Here is a 12,646-nt window from a genome sequence, read left to right as displayed (position 1 = left end):
AAATGCGGGATTTGAGTACAAAGCCGATAAATAAAAAAATCAGCTTTAATGAATTATTCAATTCATTTTTTTTAAGTGTCTTACAGCAACTGTCTTGCACTGCTGGAATTTGTTTATTCATGCCATTGATGCCATCTGTACCAGCTGTCTTGTGTTTCTTGCAAGAAGTTTGATGCTTTGACGCTTGATGCAGCTCACTGTGTGATGTGGTGCCTCAGGCCATATGAGAAGAAATAGAAGCACAGCAAGCGTTCTGGTGTGTATGCTAGGCTAAGGCTAACCACGAGTGTCCGTCTGTTCCTTTATGTCTGCTGCCAAGCAATCAGATCAGACTAGCTAATGCTGCAACTGACTACACAGCAGCATTTTGCTGCATTTTCATTTTCACTTGAAACGTGACTTAAACATCCGTGACTCTGTGACTCTGCAATTCACTTAAAACCACATACTTTAGCTTTTGTTTTGCACTGTTTGAATGTTATCTGTACGTTCTCTGTGGCATGCCGTTATATAGGTTGTGGCAAAACTCACTGTAATCATTTGTGCTTGTTCTTTACTGTATGACTGCAAAACCAGGCCAAGCTCTGCAGACCAGTATGTTCTGTGTGTAATCCGCTGACAGGGTGACAGATCTCCTGTCCTCTGCCTTTACAAAAGTGGAGGGCTTGTCACACAGTGGAGAGCGAGATGAAAAGAGATTACAGGGTGAAATCTTTTATATCATCCAGCTAAGGTCTCTAACCCCCATGAGAATAAAATAAACAAGCATTTTTTGGTTTGCATTTTTGGTGGCTTGCTGTTTTTCATCCAATATATCATGTTAAAAGTGATTATACATCAATACCAGAGATTTCTAACAGGGAATACAGGACTACAGTTACATTTGCTATCCAAAAAAACCCTCCCTATTTCAACTGTATTATATTTAATTTTATTTATTATTTATTTAATGATATATTTAATAAATTTGCACACACACACACTAAGATCTGTCATGCTACAGGACTGTGTCAGTTCAGTTCTGTGACAATATGAATGCAGAAATATGCTGCAGTATGTGCTGCCTTAAAGATGAAATCTTAATTTTTTTAGAAACATTTTATCAGTGCTGAAATGCCTTTTAACTGTTTGTAAGGGGGGGGGGGTAATGTCTACATTACAAAGTGGACAATGCTTTACCATCACAGACTTTTTTTTATGTTTTGTGTGAAATGCAGACAAAATGTAAAATATATTGGGTTTGTGGATTTATTCTGTCTGCAGTGAAGCAAATGTATGAAACATTCTTTTATATTGGCATTTTTCATACAACATTTCCTGATTTGATGATGTAATCAGATTCTAGTAGAAATTGGTCCATCTTTGCATTATATGCCATCACCTTTTTGGTGATAATAAATGTTTTTTTTTTATACAGGTGACTTATGGGTCATTCGATTACACATCGTTACTCTACCTCACAGATTATGGTGTGGATTTTGGAGGGGGGCGGTTCGTCTTTATGGACTCGAACAGCAACCGAACAGTGGAACCTCGTGCAGGTATACAGTCTTTCATTACACATTTGTAAAGTCTGTCCTGAGAGGGGAGGGAGTATAAAAAAAAATCCATTGTAATGCACAAAATATACTGACGCCTTAAAGTGAGGTTTTATTCTGGATCTCATTCCGAAACAAAGAGTTTTTACACACCATCATTTAATGAATTTTCAGAAAGAAAAGAGTGTTCTGTTCCAATTTCCTCTTTTTTTTATTAAGTCCTGAGTGTATCTACAGTCCTGGATGAAATGAGGAAAGTAATCTGATTATATTACATGACTGTATGGTGCTGCACTCGATTGTTTCATGGTGCAAAGCAGTGTGTCCTTTACCAAGTGTATCTTTTGTAGTTGGTTAAACATTTAAGATAATTATTACTAAAACTATTAATAAAAACATTAGTCTTGCTCTATCCACTGTTATTTGAAGCGTTTTGGAATTTATTAGCATTAATTGCTAGCATCAAAATAGCTGTTTTTGTCCTTTGAGAACTTCTCTCCTTATCTTACATAATAATCTCTGCATATTTGCTGACAAATGATCTTCCAATAGCAATGTGTGAGACAAAACTGCATGAGTGTATATTTTTCTCTCTCTCACACACTTTTTTTTCGTTCTCGCTTTTCATTCTCACTGTGTCTCTGTATATTTAGCATCTAAGACTCAACATTAAAATGCCAAATGTCATGGGACCAGAGTTTAGATCATATATGCCGGTGCTTAACCTGGAGACAGGCCTGGTCAGGCCGATATTTTTTCACCTTATCCTCGGGTCCTGACGGGTTGGGCTCAAGAAAAGGTTTTTAATGCTATTTTTTATTTTATGTAACGTTGTGAAGTGATTATCACAATATAGACAAGTAACTAAAAAGTGAATTGATTGTCTTTTCACATAGACAATTGCAGCCAGATGCTGCCTGTCACAATCATTTCACCTGCTGCACTGTCCACTGTAGGTGGTAATGCCTTCTAGGGCATATTCCCCATACCTACATGACCATGTGGGTTGAGGAATGTTAAATGTCCACCTGAATTTGGAAATCAAAATTTCTAAGTTTCATCCATCTGACACTAATAATTAGGCCTTGCTCTACGACTATGATAATGCACTTTATCTTGCCATGACCAGAGTTGAATCAACCTCACTCACAAGATAACACCTTACAACATACACAGCTGTGAGCATTTCCAAGTTGTCCTTTAAGCTAACAATAAAAGATCATTTTACATACTGCAAACTTATGATTTGGACATGTCTGTGTTTAATGCTGTGGTTAAAAGCTCCAGCTGCTCTTCTCATATTGTGTGAATATGATAAACCAGTAGATCTAGTTCAAAATGACTAGAAATAACATTTAATCGACATCTATACATGTTTTTCCTTGAAAAGTTTGCATTTTGGGTATTACGTTCTGACAATGGCTCAGAATGCATGCTGTGTACCTTTTTTCCTGTCATGCTTTGCCTCATCACCCCAGAGATGATGGAGTTCAGTGTGATGCACAGAGCATCAGTCATAATTATCAGGCTTTTTTTTTTTACCCTGACCTCATTATGTTTAGCTCACTCTCTTCTCTGAATCATCCATTCTGGGTTCCATGTTTGGGAAATGGAATTATTGACTCATCTGTTGTTTTTTTCACTTTATGTAGCCTTTGGCACAGTTCACATGTTGACATGGTTTGCGAATAACCAACTAATTAGCCAGGTCCAAAAACTGATGGCTTACTGGCTGACAGGTTTTAGGAGAAGCTTTCTCATTTGGGTGAAAAGCAGCTGTCCTTTATCAGCTGTGAAAATAACTACGTTATTAGAGACATGGTTGCTTTTTCCTTCTTTCTCTCTTTTCTCTTGGAGAACCTGCTTGTCATTGTGCACCTCAGGCTGAGAGAAGAAGTGGTGCTTTGTCACGTAGTTTTACACCTGATCACTCCGCGTTCTCTAAGCACACAGAGGACGTTTGGCAGGAGAAGGACAAATTGAGATTGGTCGATAGACTTTCGCAAAGACCCTTTCTTCTGAATGCTCCTGGGTCCTTGAAGGGGGGGAAAGAGCGAAATATGACTGAGTCAATAACGGGACAAAGCTCAGAAGTGCTGCAATGTACAGCATCCTGGCCAGGGCTTGGAGAAACATTTATTGCATTTATTATTTGCATTTATTATTCATCACTTGATCAGTTTAGAGTCTTTGTTCTGCCTGCTCAAATTGAACCGGTGTATAGGAGACTGTAGAGGGGCTGGTTTAAAAACAGCTGCTGCACTTGTTCCCCACAAGGCTTAGCCAGTGTGTTGATTAGCCATCATGCGCAGATGATGAACCAGTGAACTTCAGCTAGGTAATTACTACCCTGACAGATACCTCACTTACAGTGTGACTTACAATCAGCCTCCCTCCTTCACCCAGGAGGAGGCGAAGAATGGCAGGCATTAGTCAGTTGGGGGCTCAGGGGAGGGGGTAAAAAGGGTCGGTGTGAAATGCACGGAAATGAGGGTAGGAGAGTGCTAGTGGAAGGAGCAGACAGAGGGATAAAACTGATATAAGCCTACAGGGGGGATACAGACGAAGAGCCTGAGAAGGGGAGCATATAGTGGAACGGTGCGCTGGGAAAAGGGCACTTCAGCCCGTCACAGCGGGGAAATTGAGCTCTGGTGCTGGAGGAATCCAGCAGGAGAACAGCTGCTTTCCTAGATTGTACAATCACAGCCACAAACCCCAGAGGAACAGAATGGGCTTGCCCCACAGAGCTCCTTGCACACTTAATGCCCACTGTGTTAATAGGAAGTGACAGGTGTATTCCTACCGATCCCTGCTCAGATCTGATGGAGGAATGGAATACACTGTAGGTGCACATTTTAGGAGATGTGTTTGGGTAGAAGGCGGGATGGAGGGTGGAGGGAAAGAGAATGAGAGAGAGAGAGACGACATATTTATTAAATATCAGAAGTGCCATACAAGAAATGATTCTGTTGTAGAGATAAAAAGCTCATTGCTGATTTCATGATCAACTATTTAAATAATAATAATGAGTAAGCAGTAATAAAATAACCTGGATGATCAGTTATAGTTGCCTCAATAGGTAGAATACAATAGGTGGCAATGTAACATTCAATGAAACATTCAAGGTAAAATCAAACTAAACTAAATAATTCTTAATGGAATCTAAACTTACACATAATTGTTATGCTAACCTTAACTAGGTTTAGGGTTAGGTTATATTACAGTCAATAGAAAATCATTTACATTTAACTAAGAATTCAGTTGCTTTTAATAGACATTTTGTTGAAGTTTAGTTAGGATGGACTGTCCAAGTAAAGTGTTACTAAAATGCTTTGAGAAACTGATGTTAAATACAGCAGCTACTTTGTACTGGCTGTTTGTACCATAAGTGTGGATAGCTGCAGAATGTCAGGCAGGAGCTCCTGGCAGATTAAAAAATACTTGTTTTGAGTGGCCTCCTAGCCACTCCAAAGTGTCACCACGGAGACTCATTCTGGAGTCTCAAGTTTAGAGGAGCAGTGTTTTGGGGTATAACTGGTGCACTTATGTGTAAATAAAATTGTGCTTCACCTGGTCCCCCATTCATGTGACTCAACCTCTCCCCTGGGCTGAGATCACAACAGCCTCAACTAAAGTTAGCCACAGTCTCCCTGAGGTAGCCTCACAGACACGGCATGCTACATGGCATTTTCTTTGTGGAAGGAAAACATGTTGCCTGTTGCTTAGGGTTGGGCAATATCTACTTTTTTTTTTTTTTTTTTTTTTACAACATCTCAAAACTACATTGCAATATTAACAGTTATATAATAATATTGTTCTTAATAATAATGCACATGCTGTTATCTTGTTTACAGAGCTGGCATTCAGCAGGAAGATGATTTCAATTTGAATATCAGTATTTTTTTATTTATTGATTTATTTTTTTTTACATATATTACAATAATACTGATAAGCATGATAGTTTTAGCCACTATAATTGTGATAGAACGTGTTAATACCATTTTATCTATAGAAGAAACAGTTTTGGTTTGTTGATGTATTTTAGATATGACTGTGTTTTTATTATTTTTTGCATGAGAATATACAGTATGGTTTGACCAGTTGTAAGGAATATATATCTGTTAAATGGGAGGGATAGAAATGTTTTTAAAAATCTAGTTTGTAGAACAGTATATCGCTCTTTATGCACTTTAATTATTTACTAGGTGGATGCTGTGCTGTTGCTACAGCTCCGATCCGATTTCGATGTAAAACTGATATATAAAAATGCCGATACCGATAAAAGGGCTCTTTTAGTTTATTTTTAGTACTATAATTAAGGTTACATAATGAGGCTTAAACAGACCACACAGCCCTTTAAAGAGTATACAAAAGTGCATACTCTATTTGACACACTTTATATATGCACACAATAGTTTTCTTAAAAATTAAATATTTTAATTTAAATTTTTATTTTTTATTTATTTATTTTTTAAATAAGTTAAATATTAAATGTTAAATATTAAATACTGGGCTATAGTTTTTTTTAACTGGTTGCTCAAGAGACCTTTATTTTGACATGTAGCGTCGTGGATTATGCTAACTGTATTTCAAAGCTGAATAAATCACTGTTTTTTAATAGCAGATAGATTTCTTAGTGCTGGTTAGAATGGGTAGTATCTGTGGTTTGATATTCGATGTGGATTTTAGCTATAGTTCACTTTAGTTCGTTTATTATTACATTCACAATGCTGGAGTGCAGCTGTCCGCCTAATGCTAGCTAGGCTAACAGACTGCAGATCTTAATGGAGATTGCTAACGGCTAACTTGCAATGCTAACTGTATTTATAAACTAAATTAATCACTGTTTTTACCAACATATGGGTGTGTTTGTGCTGGTTAGTGTTTGTAGATCCTGTAATTTTATAGGATATGGGGATTATGACTATAGTTTACTCCAGTCTGTAGTTAATACCTTTACAACACCAAAATGCAGCTGCTCTCGGGTCAGTGCTAGCTAGACTAACAGACTGCTGGTGTTAATCTGTTCAGCCCTTGGATGCTGACTTTAAAATTTTACATGTAGCCGCTCTGCTGTTCGGCATTTCCAAAGTAAAAACTCTCCAGGCAATTGACATTTTTTTGTAGACAAATAGCTAAAGTTTACTTAGTCAGCTGCAGACTGAAGCTGCTGGGGGTTTAGGGTAAACTGTGGAACTGGAATGCGGATCAGTGATGTGTTTCGTGTTAGGGTTATGGTGAGTTTATTGTCCAGCTCAAGCTCTGGACTGGAATATGGATCAGAAAGTGGATCTGCTACGGTTACCCGATATCTGATACGTTAAACTATGTCAATATTGGCCCCGATACCAATACTGTATCGGATCGGTCCCATCTCTACATGGTGGTTGCATACTTACAGGGATGACTTATTTTTAATTGTTTTGTCAGATAGGAAATTCCTTAAATGAGGTGCAGTAGAAAAGAATCTTTTTAAAGATTTATAGTTTTCAGTTTGCAGTGAGGCTGCCATAGAGAAAGAGCAGGAGGAAGTTCACCAGGATTCACCAGGGCAAAGATACTGTTGAGCTGCTGTATGAGCTGCACTGTGTCAAGACAAGTGTTTTAAAATCAATACCAACACGAAAAGAGACAGTGTAGCTTGGTGAAGACAGGAGTGAAAGGAGAATAACCCGAAGTGTAAGTGAGAACTCTCTCTCTCTGTGCACATACTGAAGCTTCTGGAGAGAGGTTTCAGGTAAACCAGTAAAAAAGCATTACAGTAGTCTAGCCTGCATGAAATAAAAGCGAGTACTAGTTTCTCAGCTTCTGAAGGCGTGGAAAACAGTCTAAGCCCTGCAATATTACAAAATTGGAAAAAGGAGGTTTTGGAGATGTTTGTGATATGAGTGTTGAAATTGAATATTTAGTGTGACAGAGTGTATCCTCAGTCTGTTCATACACAGAGATCATTCACAACCCTCAGTGTAGTTTAGTTTTGTGCCCAACCCCAAATCCAGCCTGAACAGGTGTAAGAAGTTCATACTGAAGGAGATAATACTGACGTTCTGGCTTGATGTATAGTAGTGTGTGAATTTGGTTCAGGAGAAAAATGCTCAATTTTCTTTTTTTTATGTTTTTGCCCCAGCATTATGCTGCTTTTTTGCCTCGTAAAAATTGTATTACTGCAGAACATCAGAGTTTGTAATTAATCTGATCCACATGTTTACGAGCTTACACTACATTGCCAAAAGTATCCGCTTGTCTGCATTGTGTTTGGTGATGAAAGGCTTGGATTCAGCTGCTTCGCCATGGAAACCCATTGCATTAAGCACTTTACACTCCATGTTCTTGAAGCTTATCTTAAGGCCACATGAAGTTTGGAGGTCTGTAATGATTGACCCTGCAGAAATTTCTGCAGAAATTGCCTCAGCATCCATTGACCCCACTCACGCCATTTTGCACTGACAGAACGAGTTTCTGTTGTTCCCAGTTGCTTCCACTTTGTTATAATATCACTGACAGTTGACTGTGGATTATTTAGTAGTGAGGAAATTTCACGACTGGACTATTTGCACAGGCAAACAACCCATTATTTCACTAATGTTTAAATCCTCAGCATCGCTCTGATATCAAATCTCTGTAATCAACAATGGCAGATGTGTTTTTCTCCTTTGTCTGCTTTAACTAGGGATAACTGGGCTTTCAGTACTGTGTTGAGTGTACATCCGTTTTAATTGTGTAAGTAAAATATCAGAATTGGCGTGTTTGCAGCCCTGTTTTGGTTATGCAGTGTTTTATTATGATGTGAAGAAGCCTTGCTATCTAATGCAGTGTCTATAAATAACAGTCCTTTTTACCCAGACTCCTCAATTTTCACCCTGATTAGCACCCTTGAGTTGTTAGATCATGGGCAAGTTGATTCAAGACATAGAACTTTGCATCTGCAGTCTGTTCCCAAGGTCTCCTCAGCAGGAAGTGTTGATGTCAGGAAATCTTCAGGAGACTAAACAATCCCACATAGTCAGTATTTATTTAGGTCTGTCAAATGTAGAAATAAAAAGTCTTGTTAGTGAGGTTGGTAATAGTAACCTGGTAGACCACAGGCCTGACTGTAGAATATTTTTAAGACATGAAGAAGAGCTCCATTAGAGCAACAGAACACTTTTAGTGGATGTAGGCAGAGATGTGCCAAAGACTACCATAAAGTTGTCATGAAATTTACAGCAGGATTTAAATCACTGCAATCCCTCAAGAACGGAAAGCATAGGTTCATAAAACGCCTGTGGAGTTCAGGCACAAAGTCTGCTGGACAGGAGATGAACACCACAGTGATGGAAAGAGAAAGTCTAGAAACAAAAAAATAAACTGCTCACTGAGTTATGGTGGCATGGACATGTATGACTGCCAGTGATGCTTGATCATCCTACAGCAGCGGGACGAGTTATGATGTGTACAGAGACATCTTAATTGCTTAAGTGCCTCAAAAATGTGTTTATGGTACTTAACCTTGCAGTAAGACAACGCAAAACAGTGGAAAAGCAAATACGGAACGTTTCTTCTCTACTGTGTAGAATTTGCTTTTGACTGGCCAAGTGAAACACCTGATTTAAATCCCACAGATCAAGCATTTCTTTTCCTGAAAAACAGACTAAAGACATTAAATTGCCCCACATATTAGATTATAAAAAAGATTATACAACAATACCAATTCCCAAAATTGTTAGGACACTGTATAGCCTCACAGATTATATTATAAAAAAAGATTATAGAACGATACCAATTCTAAAAGTTGTTGGGACTGTATAGCCTCACATATTTTATTATAAAAACGATTATAGAACAATACCAATTCCAAAAATTGTTGGAACACTGTATAGCCTCACAGATTAGATTATAAAAAAGATTATACAACAATACCAATTCCAATTTTTGAGACACTGTAAAACATAAATAAATGTAAATGAAACAGAATGGAGTGAATTGCAAATCTCATAGACCAGCATTTATTCAGCATTGCACTATGTGCTATTTGCCACTCAATTTATTGGGTATGAAAAGAGCGTTTTAAAAAAAGCAAAGTCTGTTAGAAGCAAATATTGGCAGAATTTCACCAATTTCAAAAACTTTTTAAATATTGTGGATAAATTTAAGCTTTTAAACTGTTCCTAAGCTCATGTAGTCATTTTTCAGTACAGAATCAAACATGTTTTTAATTTCAGATCACCAGCATCCAGTATTGATCTTTGACTCTCCCTTGTGCAGAGGGATTTCTCCAGATTCTCTATATATATTTCAATATTATGCACTGTAGATGTAACATTGAGATCCCACAATTTTTATACAGTTTTTACATGTTGGCAAACCTCTGCCAGTCTTTGCTTCTGAGATACTTTACGCTAAACGCTATTTTTATACCAATGCAAATTGCTCCTATTGCAGATGTTTTATATTAGTGTTACTTAGTGTGACTGTTGCAGTCTTTTGTTTTCTTATCCCAATATTTTAAAATGTGTTGCTGCCTTTAAGTTCTAAAAGATTAAATGTTTTCAATAAATAATGAAATGTCTTCGTTTTAACATCTAAAATGTCCCATTATTAATAAAATACGAGTATATGAAAATCTCTGTTTATTAAAATGTATTTATATTTTGCACAGAATCCCGGGGGTTGTGTTGCAAATGTGGCATAGCATGACCTGAGATGATTCCTAAGATGTTTTATCAAATATAGGCATACCAGTGAATACACTTGAATAAAAGCTGACATGCTGCACTGTAACCTCCTAATTGTTTTAGGACATTTTAAATGGTGTGCTGGAGGCAAAATTAGAAAAATATGGGTTTTCTGACACTAACAGACTGCTTTCTACATCACGCCTCCACAGAACTGAGCAAAGAATGTAATCTGTTTATTTAGCCAGGTTATTCTTTTCTCAACACGCTGTGACAGAAGATCAACATGACAATTGATCTGCCTCTACTGGTCTCAGCTCTAGTGCGTCCACACTTGTTGTTGACCCGTGTTATTGAACCCACCCTTGTTAATCAGATAATTGAAAGGTTTAAATATTTTAAAATGTAATAATATCCTTTATACAAAGCAAAGATTATTATTTGATGCCATCAATAACTGAGGCAGTGTAGGTGGAATTTAAAAAGCTGACTCCGCATGCACTTCTTAGTGAGTGCGTGTAGGAGGTTAATAATTGATGGCCAGGCTCTTCATTGATTTTAGTCTTGTATCTTACATTGGGCAACATTTTAATTTGATTTTGTCCCTCAAACTAAAATAAGAGGATCTTAATGTACCTTGTATGCTGAATGAAGTGACTGAGCAATCAACAGTAAGTATAATACGATACATAATATACAAACCAAAGTTTGGTCTACTTTCTTATCACTGACCTTTACTTAAGCTGCAGGCTGTGAGGTACTGATCTCATAAATGATGGTAAATCGGAATATTTTACAGTTTGCTTGGATTGTGATGTTATATTTTTTTCTTGCTATATCTGATTTGAAAAAACAAATCCCTTTTTAAAAAAAACTTAGCGATTATCAACTGGTGGGTCGGGACCCAAAAGTGGGTCGTGGACAGCTTGTAAAAAATAAATACATTTTTCAAAAATGTAAAATAATTAATGCTTGTCTGATTGTGTACTCGTCTTTTATGTTGGGAAAAAGAGGTGGAGAGAGTTTCTTCCTAATGTATTCTAAACTGAGAGATATGCAGAGAAGTGACCTCTAATTTTATGGCCTTTGTTTATTTTGTGCTGTTTTGATATTTAATTGTATCGTTTTATACATGTAGTTGTCGTGTCCCTCCTCACTTTCTTAAAAAATGTGCTTTATTTTACTTTGCATGCTAATGTATGTTTAAATGGGTTTTTGAAAGGCTATTTTTAAAAAATATATATTTAATATATATTTTATAAAAGTGGGTCCCGACTTAATGACCATGAGAAAACTTTGGGTCCAGGGCTGAGACCAGTTGAGAACTCTGAATTAAAGTATACATACAGTACCATTCAAAAACTTGAACACACCCATTCTCATTTTTGTTTTGTTTTTTCTTTATTTTTTTTATTATTTCTACATTGTATATTAATATTGAATGAACAGAACTGTGAAGGATTCCATGTGCAATTATGAAGTGAAAAAAAATAAGTGTTAAACAAGCCAAAATATGTTTTATACTTTTGATTCTTTGAAGTAGTACCTTTTGCTTCGATGCCAGATTTGCCCAGCCTTGGCATCATTCTCTCAGTCGACTTCATGAGGTAGAACCTGGAATGGTTCTCCAGCTGTATTAAATGAGTTCCTAAAGGTGCTGAGCACCTGTTAACTGCTTTTCCGTCCTTTTGCACTCCAACTTGTCCCAACCACCTGGGTTTGGTTTTTATGTCAGGTGTTTGTGAAGTACAGAGACTTTTTTGTCTACTCCATAAGTGCATGTGTTCCTTCATAGTTTTTCCTTAATCTACAGTGTAGTAAATAATACAAATAAAAAACAAATCAATAAGAATGTGTTTCTAAACCTTTGACTGGTAATCTAAGTGTTTGTTTCTGTAGTTGCCTCACATTGCGTGGTTTTGTAGAGCTTTAAACACATCTCTTTCCCACCTTCCTACCAGCACAACTCATCTAAATGTACCTGCCCTCTAAATGACATGAAATGTATGTCTACATAAAGCCCCCTGGCATCAGAATTTTAATAATTGCAGTCATTCCAAGTGTCCTCTAATTTGAAAACCAAAACACGGTCACTCCAATGTTATATCATTTGTCTTTGTCAGGTATGGAACTGTATGAATTACAGTTTTTTTATAACACAAAAATAGCAAAAGACATATGTCTTGAACCTTTTGCCCAATTTTACTCTGTTTACCCACTTTAAAAATGCTCTGAATATTCCTTCGGATGGGTTTAGGGCCTGAATATCAGCTCACTGCAAATATATAAAAAAGAGTTTTGACACTTTCCATCAAGGGTGTCAAACCTATCCACACAGGATTCTTTAATACTGAACAGCCCCTGGTTCCACTGGTTTAATCAGTTGGTCAGACATTATACATCTGATCACATGAGCTTCTGCTTCAATGGAATAGGAACCTGTAGCCACACTGG

General features: G+C 37.1%; 1 protein-coding gene across 1 annotated transcript in view; it reads left to right on the top strand.

Annotated features, from left to right (window-relative positions):
- The window catches only part of uts2r2 (urotensin-2 receptor 2), a 39,354-nt gene that overhangs the window by 21,944 nt on the left and 4,764 nt on the right, over nucleotides 1–12,646 (top strand). The window contains exon 8 of the mRNA XM_007259177.4: nucleotides 1,418–1,541. Within this exon, the coding sequence (XP_007259239.3) occupies nucleotides 1,418–1,541 (124 nt within the window). The remainder of the gene's footprint in view (nucleotides 1–1,417; nucleotides 1,542–12,646) is intronic.

This window comes from Astyanax mexicanus, chromosome 15 (assembly GCF_023375975.1).
Source record: "Astyanax mexicanus isolate ESR-SI-001 chromosome 15, AstMex3_surface, whole genome shotgun sequence".
In the NCBI taxonomy this organism is placed as follows: Eukaryota; Metazoa; Chordata; class Actinopteri; order Characiformes; family Acestrorhamphidae; genus Astyanax; species Astyanax mexicanus.
The sequence above is the reverse complement of the archived record's forward strand: the minus strand, read 5'-3'. Positions and strand labels throughout refer to the sequence as shown.